This window comes from Rhipicephalus sanguineus, chromosome 10, assembly GCF_013339695.2.
Source record: "Rhipicephalus sanguineus isolate Rsan-2018 chromosome 10, BIME_Rsan_1.4, whole genome shotgun sequence".
Classification (NCBI taxonomy): domain Eukaryota; kingdom Metazoa; phylum Arthropoda; class Arachnida; order Ixodida; family Ixodidae; genus Rhipicephalus; species Rhipicephalus sanguineus.
This window is the reverse complement of record NC_051185.1, coordinates 15,197,358-15,220,138: the sequence shown is the minus strand read 5'-3', so window position 1 is coordinate 15,220,138 and position 22,781 is coordinate 15,197,358. Positions and strand designations below refer to the sequence as shown.

At 44.4% G+C, this 22,781-nt stretch overlaps 1 protein-coding gene across 4 annotated transcripts in view; it reads right to left on the bottom strand.

Moving 5' to 3' along the window:
* Positions 1–1,446: 1,446 nt before the first annotated feature.
* Positions 1,447–22,781, bottom strand: part of LOC119407105 (F-box only protein 25) — a 32,978-nt gene continuing 11,643 nt past the window's right edge. Inside the window, exons 3-9 of one of the 4 annotated variants that reach the window (XM_049419769.1) lie at positions 16,932–17,024; positions 15,786–15,914; positions 15,434–15,660; positions 12,511–12,766; positions 7,883–9,084; positions 2,928–7,731; positions 1,447–2,689 (exon numbers count right to left, since the gene is read on the bottom strand). In XM_049419769.1, the coding sequence (XP_049275726.1) occupies positions 8,944–9,084; positions 12,511–12,766; positions 15,434–15,660; positions 15,786–15,914; positions 16,932–17,024 (846 nt within the window). In that variant the 3' untranslated portion in view covers positions 1,447–2,689; positions 2,928–7,731; positions 7,883–8,943. Of the gene's footprint in view, positions 7,732–7,882; positions 9,085–12,510; positions 12,767–15,433; positions 15,661–15,785; positions 15,915–16,931; positions 17,025–22,781 lie in introns of all 4 variants that reach the window. The other 3 variants (XM_049419768.1, XM_037673957.2, XM_049419767.1) reach the window with 3 other exon arrangements.

Genomic DNA, 22,781 nt, shown 5'->3' with positions numbered 1-22,781 from the left:
GAGTTCCGAGGAGCTCACTGAGGGAGGGAGGGGCGCGGCTCGCTGGGATGAGTGCCGTTAGGCGCCGAGAGGTCTGAGATGCCGGCGCCGCATTGCTCGCCTCCTCAGCCACAACGTCTGTGTGTGCTCGCTTGCGGTCGCCCTTTCAGGCGGCCCCCTGCGGCCCCCTTCCAGTCCCCCCCACGTACACTTTCGGGCCGCCCACGCGATCAGTATATCCAGGCGAGAGAGACGAATCCTCCTCGCTCCAGTTCTGACGCACTCCTCTCTCCTTTCTTTTCCACTCGTTCTCGCGCACGTGTTTTGAAACTGCCCCCGCCGAACGGAGAACACCCTCTTCCGCCGAGCTACCGCAGGCCGCAGCAGCTTATGTTTCCGTGAGCGGCCAAACGAACCGTGCGCTTCGATCAGCATGTTTCACACTTTCCGTTGTGAGCAACGCGAGGCTATTCTGGCTCTTCGTTTCTCTTCCACACTCCTCTCGCTTTAGCTCTCACTTTCTCTAAACAAGGTCCACCGTGATGCAATGGTCGCGCTGAACAAGTACGCACGCTGCTTCGTACAAAAAGATTGCAAAGGGTTTCTGGATGCCAACGGTCAGGAAGCAGCAAAATTCAGTGATGAGAGCCAATTGCAAAGACACATGTGCGTGAGATTTTGAAGCATATGTATACCTGGAGCGTAGCCAAGGGGGGTTCAAACCCCCCCTCCGAAATTTTTCGATTTTGCATGTGCAGATATATACGCACACATTCAAATGCACACACAAGCGTACACTAAGTGTGGTAGAACCCCCCGCGAAAAAAAATTTCTGGCTACATTGACCAGTGTGGAATAATTTTGACCATTCGAATGGTCAAAATTATTCCACACACACCAATACTGTGTACCTCTGATTATTTGCCATTTGGGCATACATAAAACTCAAGCATTCAATGAACAAAACTAACTGCAGCATATGTCAATTTCTGCTCTGTTTATTACACACGATGCTTGTAATTTAATGCGTAACTTTATAGGACACAGGAACTTCTATATAAGCTGAAACTTTTAAAATATGGTCACTGTGTTTGCTGGGTGGGAATTCTTTCATCTCGTGCCCCATAAACTTTCAGTTGTCGCTGGGCCTTCATAATGCATAATGATCACCTGTTTAACACAGCTCTTCCGAAGCCTTTCTGTGAAATAAGAGTTGCTGAAAATATTCGTCTGACACGCTGCATGTTTTAACAGGAATGAGCACATAATGTAGGAAGGTGTGGAAGAGTCATAACAATGTACAATACATGACTGCCACTTCCTGTAACGTTTTTAGTCGTCATAATTCTGAAGAAGCATGTAGAAATGCGTGTCTACGTGTGTTTGCAAAAGAACTGAAGGTTGCTTATCAACACACACTGAATTGACACCTTTGAAGGTAGAGACGTACGCTTTATTTTTTAAACGTATAATACCATAAAGCAAAATATATATTTTGAGTATATATGCATTTATCGGCTTGGATCACATACATATGACTTGTCAAAACTTCTTAGAGGTCAGACAAACATTTTCAAGAAATGTACGTGGGAAGAAAAAAAGGTTTCCATAAAAAAAAAAGAGATTTAAACTGTACAATATGCATTTCTTATCTGTACACATAGGCACTGCATCACACCTAGTAAGCTGGTAACATACAATCACGCATCAGCAAGGCAACATAGGATTACCTTGCACATATAGAAACATAAGTTATGTATAGTTGTCCATACAACTTGATTACAGAGCATAAAGACGGAATTAGAGGGCAAAACATTTCAGTAGACAGACACAGCAGAGGATAATTGCACATTTGATAAAAACAATGTTTCGTAGAAAACCACTTTTGATATTCGCTCCACACCCAAGAGCTTTTGAAAAGGCAGAAAAGCTGTCTTAACATGTAAATTATACTAACTATTGTCTAAGCATATTAGTCAACTATAATTAACTAGAAACACTGTACAAACAAAAATGACAGCCATATATATGCAGTCAATGAGTATACTCCAAGACCTATAGGGCTAAAATAAGAAAGACTAAGGCTAAAAAACGTTGAGGGGAATAAAATGTACACACTGAAATTCAGCCTCTAACATCAAAACAGAATGAGAGAGCCGTATTACAGAGCTGCAAAACTTTCCACACAAGTACTATTTCACCTCGGCACGTTCAACAACAAACGATAATGAACACCGTTCACGAACAGCTGCGTGAACTAAACAAAAATCTGAAGCCAGTTCAACAATATTTGGTTGTCTGCAAAGAGCATCGGCTATCTCCACGATGTGCTCGTTTTTACCTGTTTACAAAAAAAAAAAAAAGTTTTTATTTGGATGCAGGCACATCTCTGCAAGGTGGGAAAGAGTTAACATTGTCGTAAAAGGTCATTGGTGAGCCACTTTGACTAGACAACCGTATAAGTAGACTTGGGATGTGCAAGTTATCAGACCGCGCTGTTGACGGGCTTTACATTTGTGCAACGCACAACAAGTTCCCAAGCGAAGGGACAGAACAAGAGCAGATGCCAGGAAAACTTAGAATGATGCCTTTGGCTCATCGGTAGACGTTTACTGAGAAGATTAGTAGCTCAAATTGAAGGAAGCGAAAGCAGCATTTTACGGATCGCCCATTGTTTATCACACGTCTTCCAGAAGTACAGACGGGTCCACTGTTAAAGGGAACACTCGCATTCCGGGTATGTCCGGACTTCGCTCTTCTACAACAGCATTGTGGCTTAGATTTGCATAACACTACTGGTGGTTGACAGTTCTGAACCCTTATGACTGACTATTAACATGCATGAACAATTTTTCCACATGCGCTAGCCGTTAGGGGGCCAACAAAATGAAAGGTGTTCATTTGAGTGTTCCCTTTAACAGTGGACCGTACTGTGCATATCTTAAAACTACGTAAAATTTTTCCATAACGTGCGAGCGGCAGTTTGAACTTTACGGCCAAGCTGCTAGCGTCAAGTGCAGATACGTCCAACTAAAATTGTGTCCCTTATGTATCACTGCTTTAAATATGTATGTGGTTGTGACATTTTTAGCATTTCAATGCACGATCGGACGAACCAGGACTGCATCCAACTGCAATGGAATATTTTACCTGTATGCCTATGACACGAAGCAGAGACAATGCATGAGACCAGTTTCTGCTGCGTGCGCACTGTTTCATGCAACAACACCCCAAGGCTTTCCTTTTCTCATCGTCTAGTGCCAAGAAACGAACAAAACTATACACGAAAAATATCGCCGTAGTTCTGAAACTCTTTTCCTCGGTAATATTTCACTGCGATCTACAGCGAGAAGAAGGAAAGACCACGTGCCCACAAAAGTAACATATCTGGGATAGTATTGAATAAAGGTGCTACTAACAATGTGCAAAGCAACATGGCAAAACGCAACAAGGAGTCAGGAATAGAGGTTGGCAACCATTCAGTCAGGTCGACAAAGGAGCAAAAGTCAGCCATTTTCCGATGGTCCATCAAGGAATCACAGCAAGGCGTTAAATAGGAGCCTTACAAATATTTGATAGAAGCCAGAGGAAGAAAACAATGTCATACTACACTGTTAGGTAAGCACTACACTGCCTATTATGCACAGTGAGGATCAAGCGTTTAGTTAACCATACCACTAAAAAGGGCGCCCTCACCAAGTCTCATATCCTGCCAAATGCAGCGAAGGAAAATCGCTTGCTAGCCATGGCCGAGGCATTAAAGAGACCCTCTGCTGATTAAAGGGACCGACAACCAATCTTTAGAGTACCTGTTTTCTTTAGTGCAATGCAAAGCTTACCGGTCAGTGTCTAATCATGGAATGGTAATGCGGAAAACGATGTGAAACATTTATAATAAAATTTTTCGATCTGCGAAATATGAAATTGTATACATGCAAGACATGCTGCAAACCGTGGGAGGTAAGCGCGAGAACGGTTCGCGTTTGCGTGCGGCGGTTTGCTGTCCATGCGTGCAATCAGCGCGCATGCTTCGTGGCTTGACATGTTCCACAAGTTGCTGCGAAGGCAGTGCCACTTCTCAACGCGCTACTTTATTTTACCTCGTAAGCAGCACAGAATAGAGCAGGAATAGAAACAGTATACATACTCTAATTCTGAGGACTAATTATGTAGCGCATGAGGGCATCAAACTACGTACAGCAAAATGAACGACTCCATAATCCATCTTCAAGGCTCTTTTTCTAGGTTGCGTGACATACCGTTTTTTTTTTTGTGACTTTTAAATGCGATTTGAAAATATAAATCCTACTCAGGTTGCGAGAAGGATGCTCAAATCTTTCACTATAATCCCCGTTTTTTTTTCATTTTCACCAGGACCTAATCACACGTTTTGGCCAGTTGTCAGTCCCTTTAAACTAGCTCACTCCCTCACACTACCACCACATTAAATATATTCATTTGCTTTTATCTAAGTATTACTAAATGTCTTAAATATTCTCATAGTGTAAAGAGACCTGGATGATGCTTTAGAAACTTCCAGTGCACAACCAAAATTTTCTGTCTGGTGAGGGCAGTCCTTTAATTAAGCAACAAACTGCGAAGTCACAAAACGTGATGCTCATCTTCCTGTCCACATCAACGTGGTGCTTCACAGTGAACTGACACCTGCCCTTTCGAACTACTCTTTTTTTTTTTTGGAACATACGACAGGTCTCGCAGCAAATTCATAATCTGCGACTGTCTGTGGTAGTGACGATATAAACCCATTTCATTCCGTTTCTCTTCTAATCTCCTAACATTGTACTTAATTAGGAAGCCACCCATGCCAGAGATCCAAGTCTTTTTTTTTTTTTGAACAGCCCAATCAGAAACACTTCTAGTTGCCAGAAGCAGCATGCTTTGCTTGTTATATTTTTCTAAAGGGCCCGTATAGCAAGTTTACTTTGGACACTAGCATTTAACAAAAGCACAATTGCATGGTACTAAACTGTTCGCACTCGCTAACTTCGAAGGTATGGGAGCATAATTGCCTCTCCTCTGATGTTGAGACAAGGTTCACATATCATTCCACTCGGGCGTTTCAGCGGAGTGTATAAAGCTTTGAAAAACAACCTTGACAAAAAGAAGGGGGCGGAGGAGGGGGGGGGTGCAGATTGAAAGTTTTCTCAACATTTCACATTGTCGCACAAACTCTTCAACATTCAACAGATTGCTTCAACACAGTGCTGATGTGTTCTTCACTCTCTTCTCTCCTCCAACAAACACTCTCTCAGCTTGCAGACAAACATATAAATATATATTCTTTTAAGTTCGTCATTTTTTTTATGCCTTTTAAATACTGAAATAAGATTTCTGTATAGAAAATATAGCTCATATGCCTTCCTACATACATATGTACAAACTCTAAAGCACCGGTGATCATAACAGGGGCTCACTTGGAAACAAGTTTTCAGGCGCTGCTCTTGCCACGATTCCATTTCGCTCTCTTCTAATTTCGCGACGTGGGGATACCATCCCAATGTAGCCGCACGACCACATCGCAGACTTGCGACATCACATCAGTTACATCAGTTAAGATGTAACTTCACATTACATCACATCAGTTAAGACCAAATGTTAACAGAATCCATGCATTCTTTGCTTTTAACTGTATTTCTTTGGCTCTGTTCACATTAGTAGCAGCCTTGATATGCACAAGTAAGAGCTGCACGATGTTCCATGACAAAGACTAGGAGAAAGAAAAAGTTGAACTTTCAACACTTTGTGGAACTTTTTATTTTCGGGGCAAGCAATGACTGAAACATTAAAAATATGTGCGCGCTGCTTCTTTGTGATCACATTAACAAGTGTACTGAAGTATCAAGAAGAGACAGCGCAAAAAAAAATTTAAGCATGTGCACACAAAGCGGCGTCACAAGCGTTCGTGCTTTCAGTTCTCTGGGAAATAACCATTTCATTGAAGCCTTATTTACCCTGTACATTAAAAGAACAGCCGTACTATACAATCAATGTATGATTTCTCCGACTCCGTATGGAAATCATATAAAAAGTGGTAGGTCCAAAAAAAATGAATGCCTGTCTTTTTAGTGCCCAGATGGTTTCGAGTTGCCACGGCCATATCCAAAATAACTCTGAAGGTCTGCTGGTACACTCGCCAGCCGTCCCATTGCTTGTAATATGACACGAGACTGTGGGTGCATGTGCAATTAAGCAACACCTATGACGTCTTGTTACAGTGGCCCCTTTCAATGCTTGATATGCTTTACCATAATATGTTGTGCATGCTCGATTGCATGATACTCCTGCATTTCAAAGAAGTAGACTTTTGGGAACTCATACTGCCAGCAGATTGGTGCACAAGAGCACAGGCTTGGGGCTGTGAGATAATCAACGTGGTAGCAGCCGAAAGCCTGGACGTGCTTATACAGGGTGTTTCAAGAAATGTGTCCAACCTTCTAAAAAATCAGGAAAATGCGATATTTGCTCGGGGCTTTCAGAATTGCTTTTTCTGTAGCGGCAGGAATCTTAAGGTAGTTAAGGACATCATTTAGGACAGTAATTAAGAGAGTTACATTAATTAACTTTTTAATTAGTGGAGTTAGGTGATTGTGTCAAATGGGAGAATTGAAGTTCTTCATGCGAGGAACCCACCCGAGCTCTGAGATTTTGAAAAAGCGTCCTCTAGTAATTGTTGTGGCGTAATGAAATTCAACAAAATGCAACGGCTTTCCATAGCGAAAGCCATCGAATTCGGTTGCATTTCATTACTTCGTAATTATCACTGGAGGACGCTTTTTCGAAATCTTAATGTTGGGATGAGTTTCTGGCACAAAGAACTTCAAGTCCCCAATTTGACACAGTCATCAAACTCCACTAATTAAAAAGTTAATTAATTTAACTTTCTTAATTAGTATCTCAAGTCATGTCTTTAACCATATTAAGATGCCTAGCGCTACAGAAAAAGTCATTCACTCATTTTGGCCGTCTCAGAAGAATATGGCAGTTGCGTTCTTCCATGTTTCTGTTTAGGTTTCGCCATTGAATTTGGTTGAATTTCATTACTTTGTAATTATTACTAAATGCCACTTTTTCGAAATCTCAAAGTTGGTTTGGGTTTCTGGCATGAAGAACTTCAATTCTCCTATTTGACACAACCACCTAACTCCACTAATTAAAAAGTTAATTAATTTAACTTTTTTAATTACAGTCCCATATAATTTCTTTAACCATCTTAAAATCCCTGCCACTACAGAAATACCAATTCCGAAGGCAGCAATTAAATATCGCATTTTCCTGATTTTTTGAGAAGGTTGGACACATTTCTTGAAACACCCTGTATATTTGCTCTACGGAGTACATCGTGGTAGCACGAAGCCACCCGAATGATTGGCATGTCTGGAAAATCTGGCATCCCTAAAGCTGGTTGTTTGACCGCACATGCTGCTATCTTCTAGACTTCCAAGCAGAATGTTGTCCACTAACATTATTATTGACCAGTACGGCTATCACAACTCACGAAGATCCAAAACACCAGCCATGCCATATGCTATGACTTTATGTCGGAAGGTTACGCTGGTCTGTATGAGAGCATCTCAGTGAAACATTTTTTGCCAACTGCCGTGCCAAGCGGTTGTATGACTTGGTAAGTTTTGATGCAATCAAAAGACACAATGTGTAGATGAGCACAGAACAGTCTTGTTCTGTGTGTCACTGACTCTGGTGTCCTAACTATGAGTAAACTAAATAACCAACCTAACCAGAAACCATCTTCAGCGCTAGCAGACAAGGACGAAGGAGAGACGACACCACAATGCGCTGTGGTGTCGTCTCTCCTTCGTCCTTGTCTGCTAGCGCTGAAGATGGTTTCTAATTCAGTATACCAACAAGCCCAAAAGATGGCAACCTAACCAGCAATGAGCTTCAGATAACCATAAGAGGTTCCCCAGGATACGACAAAAGAAAAATCAATGACTATGTTTTCTATCAATTACCTTCATGAACACACTAACATGTGCGCGATGTATTATTGTCCAACATAACACTTCAACTGGACGAAGAGGCTGCTGGCTTATTCAATGGTATGCACACTGGGAATGATATTACCAAAGTGACAAGCCAAGAATATAGTCTGAGCTGCCAAAAATTTGGGAAACCAATTTTTCAGTAACACGCTTAATCACCGAGTTATTCGTATTGAGAAAATGCGCCTATTTCCTTCAAGTGGCAGGAGGAATCTGGAATGCTTTCTAATAACAATGCCTTGCATGCCACAAATGCACACTGTCTCATTCGTAAAATAACAGCTTCAATTTAGACTTTGCATATGTTGCGTATATTTGGTATGCTTTTCACCGCAAAATAGTAATCACTGCTATCTTAAGGTGACCTATGTCCAATAACATGTACTCCAGGTTGCAGAACTGTCAATAAGGAGAAGTGTGTGCGAGTGCTGCTCATAAGGCAACAGTAGTCGCAGCACTAAAGCGAGCATATGAGCAGGACGATCACCGACGTGCGACTAGTACAGTGTTGCCCCGTACAACTGCGAAGCACTAGATAACACGTAAAACATGCAACAACTAAACACCGCTAAGGAACGACATTAGCCCGGAGCCTGCAGAAACACCGTAGCGACAAAGTAATGTTGCCTGGAGTTAATTACAACAGCGAGTGGCACCGTGACAAGAGCGGCTCCGTTTCCAACTTCACAAAAACTGCGACACACCCTCTCCACGGGCACTCAACACACTCAGACCAAGAGTGCTGCCAAGAAGATAAGATCCAAAAAGTTTAAAAGACAACAAATTTGAGTAGGCTGCCTTTTTGAAAGTGGGCAACAGGAGGGAAACAAGATGTGCCGACGCCGTGGCAGCGCTGGCGTCGTCAGCTGCCAGCAATATGGTTCTTGGGAACGACGATGGATTTGGTTCCAGAACGACATTGGCACTGGGAGACCATTGCCTTTCACAGTGAGAAGAACTGGAGGAAGGCCTGCGGGGTGACGGGAATGCACATGGGCAAGACACCTGTCGGCGTCACAGCACCGTTGTTGCTCTCCTCCACGGCCTCCTCTCGAGACGAGTTGAGGCAGGGGTGGCCAAAGGACTGCACAGATGCAAGGTTGGGTTGCATTTAACAAGGCTTGATGGTATAGCGGTGCTTATGATGGTGCATACTTTGAATCAACATGGAAAACAACTGGAGCAGGGTTCTCCCTGGAAATTCTTTAGGGGTGGGCATTTGGGGAGGGCGGGGAGATATTAAAGCAACACTAAAGGTGAATATTAAGTCTATGTGGATTGTTGAAATACCATTCCAGAAATTTTGTAGTACAGTCGAACCCGGGTATATCGAACTCGCCAAAAAACATTTATTAGTTCGATATATGGCATAATTCGATATAGGCCCGCTATAGGATTTTGACACAAAGGCACATAACAATAAGAAAAGTACTTTATTAATATGGTGGCTTACTTGCGTGCCCTACTTTGGAACAAAATAGTCCTAGATTTTCTTCTGTGTCAACGACTTCGCTGCCTGCGACAGCACACACGCCTCCACGTTGTCCAACGAGTCGGAGCAGCTGAGGCTGCAACCTTCCACATTCACGCAATAGCGCCGGACCAACGCAAGTGCACTAATCACTTCGGAGGATGTAGGCAATGGGCCATCGTCAATTTCGTTATTGTTGTCGCTTTGGCTCGTGGTCGGCACGACGTCTGCAACGTAGTCCTCATCTTGTAGCTCACCCATGATGGCGACATCATCGTCCGCACTGACGAACTCGTCGAATGTCGATCCGTCGATAGCTCCCGGGAACTCTGCCAGCTCGCTCCAAACTTCGGCGGAAACACCTGCGGTGTTTTCAGTGCTGTCATCGGAATTTGGGGTGTCATCACCAGGCATGCGGAAGCCGGCACGCCTAAAGCAGTTCTGGATCGTCTCCTTCGTGACATCTGCCCACGATCTACTCAACATAGAAAGAGCTCCGAGCAAGTCGATCTTAAGCTCCCTGCCGACACGAAGGTTCACAGAGCACCAACAGGCAACACCACCAGCACGGACCACGCTGAATGAGGACTCGAGGAAAACAGGCAGCAGCAGGCACACAAGCATAAAGAAAGAAAAAATGGCGCTCACTTCTACCGCCTCTGTACCTCGGAGAAAGCACGACGGCCTCTGATTGGCTGTAAGCGCTGCGAGCGGGCCAGGATCATTTCTTGCAGGGGGGTGTTCGCCCGTGCACAACCGGGTCAAAACCACTTTTTCTAGGGTGGCGCCGGCAGTTTTCCCCGCCACCGCGAGGGAAAGCCAACTTGCTGGGGCACTTTTGAGGCACATGGAGTTTGATATATCGGTTGTCGTTGCTATTTTCGTTCGATGTAACAGTAGCTTTTGCTATATATTCTCAATGTAAATTTACAGTGTTTAGAAATTGTTCGATATACGGGATAATTTGATATAAACGGGTTCGATATAGTCGGGCTCGACTGTACTTGTTTTGTGTCAAGAAAATGCTTAGTTTGAAGGAAAATCTCATTTGAGTGGTTCGCACACTGTTAGCACAATTCAAAACGCCCGCCTCCAAAAACAGTCTCCCGATATATTGGCCATGCCCACAGTGCCTGACAGCTGGTGCTGTGACGCAGTGGAGCAAGGGGCTTTAGTGGAGCACAGCCCGGCGAAAAGTGAACTTGTGTCGTTCCCAAGGGTAACGTCAAGTTCTTTCCTGCATGAATCACATTGGAACACAGAAGTTTCGTTTTATTCTGTCTTACAATGAAATGAAACATTCTTTTTTGTCATGGGTGGTTTTAGTACTACCTGTGATTAATTGTACTGAGGCCCTACAAAGTCATCCGACATAAAATGTTATTTGCCTTTGGTGTCCCTTTCAGTTTATTAATTTCAAGCTTTCAAACTTGCCGCTTTTTGACACACATCCACATTTCATTTCTGGTCACACATTTCTGGCCTCTTTGACACACACAGAAATCTACTGCTGGCACTGGAGTTGGTGATCTTTGAAACAACAAGGCCACCTGTTCAGACTCCATTTTACATAACCAGGTGGTGGGAGGCATGGCTCACTGTTGCACGTGCATGGCTGCTTACTGGTTCCTCAAAAGCGCATTTCGAAGGGATCCATCATAGCGGTAGTAGGCATATCGAAAGTGGTGGGCGGTGAACCAGAGCGGTGGGTGCTGAAGCGGAGCGGTGGGCGGCATTTCCACCGCCGCCTCCCATGGGGAGAACCCTGGACTGTAGACACTCGGGCAGAAAGAATGCAGCACAAGTGCTATCTAACAACTTAAAGAGATCCTGAATCATCCCTTGGGGCTTGGTGAAAAGACACATCCTACGATCAGCAAACACTGCTACGAACAGCTCAGCCAAGTTTTGTAGTTGTGCAAGGCACGTAGAGTTTACAAGTGGAGTGCTAAGTTGCCACTTCATCAAGTGCTCTCTCTTCATAGAGAGGCCCATCCTTACTCTCTCCGAAGCTGCCAACAGCTGCTCCATTTTGCTCTATTGCGCGAAATTGGTCAGAGCTTGGCCAATTCTGCACGGTAAAGCATTCTTGTGTTGCGTAGTTACCAGAGCCGCCACGAGATCCCACCAGGTGCGGGTGCCATGCTCCATAGTGTGCTAAATTACACAGTAGCGACACTAGTGCACACTGGAATTGCACTGAAAGTGAGAGAACATGTTTAACGAAAAAAAAGCAAGTGCTCAAGTTCATGACACGTGTCGACAAACCTTCTTGCCCCTTTGACAAAGAACAACAATCTTCACCCATCCCGCAGACTTTCCTTGTGTTATCGCCGGGTGCCCGGTACTATCAGTGTGACATAGCAGCCTTGATAGACAAGCGCACACAGAAAGGAAACGCAAGCAAGCCAGATTACAATTACTGTGTGGCAGAAAGATACCCCAAATACTCCCATTGGCCCTACGCTCTAATAAAAAATAGAGTATTTGGGGAGTACTTCTGCCACACAACAATAATCATCATCTGGCTTGCTCGCGTTTCCCTTCTTGAAAACCCGGCTCTCGCCACTTTCCTATCAAGAATGCTATGCCGATTTGATAACGCACGTGCACCGTTCGTGACCAGGAAGTGCCGGGCCCTCGGTGATAACGCGAGGAAAGTACGTGAGGTGGATGACAATTGTTGTGTGGCAGAAATACTCCCCAAATACCCGATTTTTTCTTAGAGTGTAGAGTGTTAGGAACAGTTGCACCCTTCGGAGAGTGTTTTTGTCCCACAATATTAATCGTCAGATCTATTTTGCAAGCCTCTCCTTGCTTTAATGCTGTGCACACTGCACTTTCAGGTCACAAATAGTGCGTCCGTTATCAGTGTGACTTGGCATTCTCAATAAGAAAGTTTCGAATGCAGAATCTTCCAAGAAAGAAAACGCGAGCGAGCCAGATCACTATCGTCAGTGTGGGACAAAGAAAGACTCCACAAAGGGTGCGAACTGTTTTTGGAGTGCGCATGCATAGGAGTTTGCACAATGCTCGCACCTTCCAGAAGAGGCACCGGCAGTGGCGGCAGAGCAGCAGGCTGTCCGCATACTCCTCACGCAGACCATGCTTCTTGCGGAGGCGGTGGAAGAGGCGCTGCCAACCGGGGGCACCGTCGAGCTTCTCGGGTGGCTGCTGCAGCCACTGCTCCACCAGCTGGGGCCCAAAGTGGAACAGACACAGGCGCCGCCACACGTGCTCCTCCTGAAGCAGGGCCGCCAACACCGGGTGCGCCTCTCCACTTCTGGCCAGGTCTCTGCCCAACAGAAAATGGCCAATTTACTCTTTAGGCTTACTTCTAATAGCAGAGCTGTTTAAGCTTAGCTTAAAAACTATCATCCTCATGAATAGCCTCTACCACAGAAAGTGGGTATGTGCCAAGTAGCTCCTAGCATAGCGTAGACACACGTAGTATAGTATAGCAAAGGGTGGGAAGGGAAGTGCGGTGTAGGAATGGTGTGAGGGTGAGGAGCAGGGGAGAGGGCGTAATGCTGTGCACAGCCTTGTACACGGTTTATGCACGACAGACAGTGGGTATGTGACACGTAACGCGTAATCACGCGACATGTTCCCACCATAATCATGTAAAACTAGTCACACGACATAACCCCGCCCAAAAAATCATTTAATGCTAGTCATGTGACATGTTCCTGCCAAACTCATGCCATTAAAAGGGGCAGGGACACGGGCTTGGGAGGGCAGCTTCTTTACCGGGAGTCTGAACACTAACTCCACTGTTGGTTCCAGCCTTTAGTGTTAGCGGAGCTGTTGAAGCTCAGAGAAGCCCCGTTAGTCGTGAACAGAAATTATCATCATCATGAACTGGCACGCGCTCTCTTCGTCCTCTTCTTCATCTTCTGCTTCACACCCAGAACATGTGCAGCAATTTGTCCGGCGTGGGATGCGACAGCTCTGATGGGCGAGGGAATGATGTACAGAGAGAGAAAGAAAAAGAAAGAGGGAACTAAAGAAATAGAGAAAGCATAGCCAGATATAGTATAGTGTAGCAAGGAGGTGGGAAAGAGAAGTGGGGGTGAGGAGGAGGGAAACGAATAGAGGAACTACACCAGCTCTGCTGTTTCCTCAGTCTTCGCACCACTAGTTAGTACGTAGCTGCCCTAATTCCTTTTTACTCTTTAGACTCAAAGTACATTTTAGACTCAATTTGTGCCACACACTTCTTCACACTATTGACGAGGCTAAGAAGGATTAGGCTTGATGGTTAATTTTTTCAGACTGCGAGCATGAAATCGGCCATATTTCATCATGCCTACCCACCGCTGCAATGTAGAATGTTGTCCCTTTTAGAAAAACGTTACTCGTTCATTTATGCATGTTGCTCATTTGGCCATTCATCTCTTACTGTCTTCACTCGAAGTGCAAAAAGATGATGCCGACACAGCTGGCGATTTGTGTGATCCCTAGATGTACCACCACTCCATCAGAGGTTAACGCACTACACTCACCATCTAGTACAGGTGTGTGGAGGAAGTGGGCAGTGCACATCTGCCGGTGCAAACGTGCAGCATTGGTGTATGGAACTTGATTGCTTCTCTGTTGGAATATTTATTCTCGCTCCAAATTGTGGGCTGTCACATTTGGGTTGTGGCCCGTACACGTCTGTATGGAGATCTTCAGACGGTTGTGCAGGAGTATCTATTTACATGATGCCAATGCCACACTTGTAGCATTCGTGTCAGGTCCAGGGTGAATACGTAGTAAGCAGTCTTAACAAAGATGCTGCCTCACTTTGTGCTTGAAATTGCTGCGGCTACCATGCACAAGTGCACCCAAAAGAAATGCATGCTGAACTCTTGTTTATAGTGTTTATGAGCAGCTTCACCATGTCTAACATGCACGCTACCAAATGTCAATAAACACTGCCTATGTGTTGTCATATGCTCATGCTGACATATCATTCAGTCTTTTAAGACCAACTTCAGCTTCCAAATAAAAATTTGTATATATCAGCTAACCTTACTACTTCATGAACGTCATCCTATTGTGTGAATGAACATGCGGTGGAGTTTCTACAACTTTGAAAATATCTGCCAGTCCAGTGCTCGTTCAATGCACATGAGCTCCTTCTCTTTATGACGCTTATCACATTCGTTTACATCATAAATGATAAGCAACAAGTCAAGGACACACATAGCGGTGAGTCGCTGCAAGCACGTTTCGGGAGTTGCTCTCTGCTCTACAAGCCCAACAGATATGACACAGTCAACAGAATTCCAGTGACCTAAATATTTTTTAACGTTTAGGCACGGAGCTTGCATTTGCGCATGCAACGGTACTGACAGAAAAATTCTCGCATTTCAAATTCTCGCACGTATTTTAAGCAAATCTTGTACTGCCTCACAAGTGTCATTGGCGTTGTAGGTGTGACCGAAAAAAAAAAAAAAAAAATCCGAGGCACCCGCGAGCACTAAGAGATGCGACCCTTGAATGTGCGCCGGTCACCTGCGCATTTGCATGCACCGGTTTTCCAATAAATGATGCTCTCTCAATTGTGGCCTTGTCGGCCATCAGCAGTTTCTGATATGGCAATCTGATCTTTTATCGAGGTGACTGGTCATTTCATGTTGCCACGTTTCATTGTTGCCTCAGTGACCGCCATTGTTGCCTGTAGTGACTGAAGCGTTGCGCTGCTAGCACGCGAATAATAGCCTCATTCCCAGCATGGAGGAAGGAAACCGTTAGGAGAGAGCATTTGTGCGATGCACCAGAAAGAAAAAAAGAAAGAGAAAGAAAGGAAGAAAATTAGCACGTCAGGCTCGCACACGCCAAGCTTCGCTTGCCCCCATTTTCAAAATAGGGCAAGGGCTCCTGAATTTTTTAAAGGTGCCAACGATGCAAGTAATATCTTAAAACAAAACGTGGCTCGCAATACCATTTACAAGGCAAACCCTCTGGCATTCACCTGTAGTCGGCCAGACGTAGCAGGACTTCCCTGAGCAGTTCGGGAGGCAGGTGGGGGAACTGGGGCGTGCTGTCGTCCGGCGTTGGGTTGGAGAGGTCGATGTGCCTCTGGACGTTCCAGATGCGCTGCAGGGTCTGCAGGTGCTGCTCCCACAGCTGGCTCGAGCCCAGGGGCCGACCCCAGCAGTGGTACTTGCGCAGCGTCCGCTCTAGGTCCTCCAGCAGAAGCTGCACAGACAGGTTTCGTGGTTCTTTAAACAAGAGAGTTTATTATGACCAGCTAGACATGAAAGCTACCATAAAATTGAGAGAAAGATCCCCCTTTCCCTTTCCTCCCAAACTTTCTTTCATACCTGAAGAATGTGAGTGTTCTGACGACTGTCGGCAACTTGCGACGCCACTTCTTCGAGCATGGTGAAGAGCACCCGGCTCGCACAGCCGCTCAGTGTGGTCAGGTTTTCTGTGATCAGTAGGTGCAGCAACTACAAAGGAGACCACAGGCTATTAGAAAATACTGGTCTAGCAACTACTCAGCAACACTATATGTGCAGCTAAATGACAGTAGCAAGCGAAGCAACATAATGTGAAAGCACTTGACAGCCTCGATTGCTGACCGGCAATGCAGACCAAACAATAAAAGTGTACCATCATATTTATTGCCTTTTTTTTTGTGGGGTGTCTTCTTTGAAAATTCACCGGATAGCTGCCACATGAAGAATAAGCAATTGACACGAAAAAAAAAACAGACACGAAAAAAGTGGCAGTTCTTGTTTTCGGAAGATTTTCGAACGTAAAATATCTGTTTGCATCCAAGTTACGAGAGCTACCCTAGAGAAATTTTTTTTCCTCAAGGCTAGAATATGACAAGGAGAGGCTCCAATTTACTCATTTGCTTTAGCCACCTTAGATAAAAGATAATTAACAAAAGTTGATTAATTATACACAAAACTGAAAATTAATCCTTATTTTGAGGTTGCCAATATGGAGACATAAATGCCAATAACATCATTACGACAACTTTATATACATCTAGTTTTAACATTAGGCACAGCTATAAAATAGCATGTGTAAACACTAGCTTACAAATTAAAATGCATTTAGAACCATGCTGCACACTTTCTAAATAATGATTAGATTTCCAGGATAAGATGTTAAAAACTATATAAAATGCAGCATGACGCATGCTCACAGTGTCCTTTAATGATGCATAAGGCACCACAATTTTTTTCTAGCATCACTAGCAGTAGTAGGCCTATTGGTAGCAGACCGTACTGGATCCTCTTGAACAGCATCTTAACACCCCTTATCCAGGATAAGATGTTAAAACCTATATCAAGTACAGCAAAATGAATGCTTACACAGCACAGTAACGATGCACAGAGCATCACTATTTTCTTCTATCGTCACTAACAGTTGTGGGTCTGTTGACCGCACTGAAGTCTCTCGGACATAGTCTGGTTACCCATAATCACAAAAGGCACTGGTGCCCATTCACTGACCTTGCAGATGTAGTTGAATCGACGCACATCTTTGATGCCATTGCGAAAGTCTAGCCTACGAAACGCTTCGCTGATGGTGTTGTAACCAGCAACCTGCAAAAACGTAAGTGCTCAGTCGTGACGTTTCCTATCAGTGTACTGCTCTAATGCTCATAAGTTCCTTACAGTTGTGAACAAAATTTAAGAACTTCTAAAACTTTAATAATGAACTTGTTAAAGAAAGGAAAGCTGAATTTGCACTTTCATTAACCTCATTATTCGAAGGATGCTCAAAAACAACTTTCTGCATGACCTGTGCAAAAGCCCAAGAAGTTTATTCTGCGTTGAAGTGATGGTTCCCAGTAAGGACCACTTTGAATGCACAAACATTTCTTTTTTGTTTATTTTTTGTCTGACCAAGGCTTAATTTACTGATATGTTAGAGGCAACACCTCAGGGCTGAGGATGACAGTTCTTTCATGCACTGAAACCAGTGGGGGCACCCAGCCCCCCCTGAACACCCCTTCAATACAACCCCCTTTGCCCCCATCCCCTTTACTCAATTTTAGAGCCCCTGGTGATTTTAGTTAGTTAGCAAGAATCAGACAGAAAAACGGTACCAGGGTGTCTACCAAGTTGACATTTCTAAATTCCCTGAGTTTTCCAGGTTTTCCCTGAGTGTTTCCGCTAAAATTCCCTGAGTGAAACAGAACTTTGTTTTATGTCATGATGGGTAGAGACCATATCGCTCAGTGATGTCACTCTCTAATACGCATGTTAGAAAATGAAAACGACTTAATCCCATTTGAATAGTACATACAGAACAGATAAACCTCAATAGAGCGAAGTTGGTAAAAGCGGCAACTCACTTCGTTATCTCGAAACTTCGTTAAACTGAAATTCGACCTTTCACGCAAGGCATAGTTACTGAAGGATTAATCTTAAACTGAAAATGCCACAAGAATGCTCGACTAATATGGCAACACGAAAAAACTTTTTTTTATTTTTTGCCTGAAAAAAACAATTTTGTTGAGCCTGAGATGCAGCAATCACAGTTAGATGCCTTGCCAGAGTGTCACATGTAAAGACGAAACAAATGCGGGTTTAATGCACTGTGGAATTGCGCTTGTTCTGCTGCTGCAGGTTGTTGTCAAATCCTCGCGCGTTGCCCAGAGCAATGCAATGCTTTAGCTATCATGTTGCCCAACCAAACCATTTGCTCTCCACGAATGCACAACATCGCAAACCATCCCACGTTAGAAAAATTACACCATCTCCCGCTAAAGGGGACCATGAGGCGATGCGAAGCCGGAGCACTTGCACGATCGCGTTCCGCTGGCGTTCGTTGGGCATGTTACCGACCTCGCGTCGTGGAACGCGAAGAGGGACGCCACGCGCGTCGTATCTTCCATCTAGCCTGGCCGTTAATTCTCACAGGGCGAGCGGGGAACGCGGTCGACAGGCGGGCGAGAGGGGGGCAGCGTAGGAGAGGAGAGAGAGGGGGAGGGGATGCGCATGCACTCGAGTTCATCGCGGCGTTGCGCAGGAGAGAATTTCGGCATGTCTAGCCCGCGTTTCAGATGAAGAGTGGAAAGGGGGATGGGAGAGGGTGAGTGGAGATGGGAAAGGGGAGAGGGGAAGTGGAGAGGTGAATGGGAGAGGAGGAATGGTGAGGGGGGTGGAGAGGGTATGCGCATGCGCAGTAAGGGTGGTCACGCCGCACACCACCACCACCACCGGATTGAGCTCTGCCTTAAGATACTTCGCATCTAAAAGTCAGTTTCGCCGCGAGAGCAAAATAGTAAATCCGATAGCAAAAAGCAATAAAGAGGAATTTTATATGAATATAGGCTAGCAGCTCGCTCCTTCAGGAAACGCAGCCGCTGCACTAAGAGAAGTGCCCTATCTATGGCTCAGGGGCGGATTCAGGTACATCCCAAGCAACATTTTATCCTTGGCAAAATGTCGGCCTGATGTCGCTGGCCAACTGCACTGTCGTTGGCCCAACCTTGGCAACCAATGTAGGGCCGGTCTTGGGGATTGACATTGGCCTCATGTGGGCCTGCGTCGGCACCCGATGTAGGCCCGTCCACCGTGGCCGACGATGCCGAGTGCATGCCGCTCGCGGGTTGACCAAGGCCTGACATCACATAAGCGTCGATTTACCGACGGCCGTGGGTCGGTTGCGGACGTTCCTCGTTAGTATTGCTCTGTTTTTTTTCTTATTTTTTTGTGCGTGTTCTAACAAAACGCATCAATTGTTTTTCTGGTGTGTTGATGCGTGTCATATTTAATGTGAACGGGCAGTTTATAGAGGCGTTTAACTCTATCTGAATTAATTACGGGCAGAGTGCACATGTAAGACGGAATTAAACGCCTCTAACGGTCTGTACTAACGTGTTAATACGTAACACACAATAACAGAAAGACGCGAATATAAGTTTTCTCTCTTTATATGTTTATTTTGCAATTGTATAGATGCACTAATTTTACATGCAACATTGTTCGCACGGAGCGTTTGCATCAGCCCTTGTGCAACGCAACCGTACAGTCCATGTGATCGCTGCATGATAGCGCTGACATATATATAAAACGGACGGCATTCTTGTTGGATCGGCTCCCTTCTTTCGGCCAGTTCTCGTGCTCTTGGCCCTGAACACGTACGCAGATGCGACGTTTTACCGTCGAGATGTGAGCGTAAATCGCCACCCTCATCAAGATGTGAGACTTGCATTGTTCTTCTGTCGGAAAAGACTGAAAGAAAGAACAATGAATAATACTCTGAGAAAGGTAGACTATTTACTTCACCAGTTGCACAGTCATGTCGCGTCTAGAAACTCTATTCACACAACTAAACAAAATTATTTTGTCACTGCACAAATAAGAAAAACACTGCACTTACAATAAATACGAGTGTGCTGAAATTCTGAGAAGTGCTTCAAGCTCCACAGTGCACAAACTTGATAATATGTGGAGACAGGATGGATTGAGGTTTTCATTGTTGGCTCGTAATGTCACTGCAAAACAAATGGAACAATAAATAGATTAATGAGAACACAATCTTACCTTCAAAGCGGCCGCGGGCCAGTCACATATTATGTATAGTCGGCATTTACAGCACACTTGCGACCAAATTCAACGTGAAAAGCGATTGCGTGAAACTTTTGTAACCAAGCATGCGTCTTACCAGAATTCTTTTCAGTTGGCGAGACCAGCGCAGCACGCTATCCACACCAGTCCTTGTTGCAGTGTTCCTTAGAGAAAACGGCAAAATAGGTTACGGTCTTACAATAAGATGCCACAAATAAAAAACAAGAAAATCTTACATATTTGCCCGTCAACGATGTCTTGGGTCCACGGACAAATATAACCACCGTTCGCCTGAACATTTCTGATCTGCCCGCTAGAAGAGACGACCAGATTGACGCATCAATTGCGCAAATAAAATTTGATTTTGTCGCTAGACAAAAGTCACCATACGATACACCGAGGAAATAGAATGTCACTTACGAGTTCGCGTCAAATCCTCGGCAGCGGGAGACGGCCGCGCGCCTCTAGGATCAAGGCAAACGAAATGCTTCTGAGTGCTTGCCCAATGCCCGCCTCTGCGTTCAGCACGTCCTCGCTCGAAAGAGCTACGAGTACGATTTCGCGGGAAGGGAACTCCCGCACGCCACGGAGCTCGCTTCCCTCCCCAGCGCGGTGACAAAGAAAAAAAAACCGCGAGAGGTCCGAGGTCCGGCGCTCCGCTTGTACGCCCCGCCGCCCTCGGCACATTCCGTTCCTCCTTTCAGGACTTGTCATTCCTTCTAGGAGAGGGATGTGATGAATGCTGCGTGCGCTCTCTCTCAAAAGCAAGACCGCAAGACCCCATTTTACCACTTTTTTTTTTTTCGGGGGAACGCACGTGTGTCTGGTGACTAGGGCAGCGCAAATGCGTCCAAGAAGCGAATCGAATTTGAATTGAACCGTTTTCGTTGTTAACACAAAATATCGTTGGCACCCTAACATTAAACAAATTAACATGAAAACCATAAACTGAGCATCAAGTACAAATATTAAAACTCTTCAGAGTGTGCGGAATATCGAATTCTGGCTCTGCAAGCGACTTTTACGCTAATTTTGTGTTTATTTGGACATAGATGATATTTTGAAATATTCGTATTAACGCATATGGGCTATTCCCGAAAACCGAATCAAGTATGACGATATTCGATTCTATATTTCAAATGTTTTCATTATATCTGATGTCCTCCCTCTGTCATGCGGCTCGATCAGATCAATCATGTATTTATATTCACGACCGTGCTAAAGCGGTGAACAGTTCGGTGGACAGTTCAAAATCATCGATATTTTAATAGAGCCTAGCGCGCTATAGTATCAGGATCACAATTAAATTTCTGCTAGGTACTCGCATTTATTCCCATTTATTGATGTTGCTCAACCAAATGCTTTGCGTCTAATGCATGTAAAGGCGGACATTTTCTTGAGCTTCGAGCAGAAACCGTAAACGCTCGGTACACTTGAAAAGCACTCATGTCGTACCACTCTACATTGAGCATATAAGTGCTTAATCATAACAGGTCATCATAAGGCTTGAAAGGTGCTCATGACAATGCGGCGGAGGATTCTCGGCGGCCCGATCGCTAAAGGTTCTGAAGTTTCTTGCGAAACAGGTGAAAAATTTCGACATTTAAATTCCGCATTCTAACCAACTCCGCAATTGTACCCTTTCTTATTCACATACTCAATGTGCACATCAGAAATATTCGGCTGGATTCGGGAAAACTGAGGCACAGCAAACATATAACTTTATTAGCAACAACTTGTAGGTTTGGGCGAGTCGGTTCATGATGCGAAAACTAGAAGCAGTGCTAGTCTAGACAGCGCTAGTCCTGTTGTGTGTGTTCCTATTTTTGTCGTCGTTTTTTTCGCGCTGCTTCTAGTTTTCGCATATAACTTTAGTGCTGGGGTTATTGATTGGAGCAGAACTGCAAATGCGACGTCATTTTTAGACAAATGGACGTGTAACAAGCTACAAGGACGCCAGATCTTAAGATCACTTCGCAATTCAGCTTTTCATGTAATCAGTTAGAGCTTTCGCGCCCCTGAAATACGTATCTGAAATTTTCCATTAAAGTTGTACAGTCCGCGAGAACTCTATTTCGCACAATTCATGTGACGAAATTAATATTTTTTTGGTCTCGCTATAAAGCAGCCAAAACCTTTCCGATAGGAGAAAGAATGATTTAATTCATTTTCACTAAAGTTTATTATTAATAGATGGTGTAATGTATATGGTCGGTTACAATCAACGTGCCATTTGCGAACTATTTCAGTCAATTCTATACCGCGGCACAATAGACCATTGTAAAGCCACATTGAACATAAATTCGCGTGATTGCACTTTCTTATCTGTTATGTACTTCCTGGTGGCAAATACATTGATCTCCAGAGTGTTCAAATCTTGCGATTTTTCAAGGTTATAAAAATATTTTAACGATATTCTCCGATCGAATAATTCTTCACAACGCCGAAGAACTCCAACTTCCATATTGATGTCAATGCATGCGCTCATCATTATGGCCATCGCATGTCTAGTCAGCATCCGATTAATAGCTTAACTTCAGTCAGTTCAGAGCAAAACTCGATGTTATCCCTTAGCCGGAAGTTTCCCTTACGTCTGTGGTTGACGGTCATTGCTGTTTTCCTTATTTGACCAAAGGCCGTCATCGCGTTTGTAGCTACACTACATGACTTATTTCTCAACATAATGCCCAAACGCGCTCGCGCTTGTTAGCTCGAAACCTAAATGTTGAACTTCAAAGTAAAATTGACCAGTGTTCAACTTGTCACTCGATCAGAGACGAA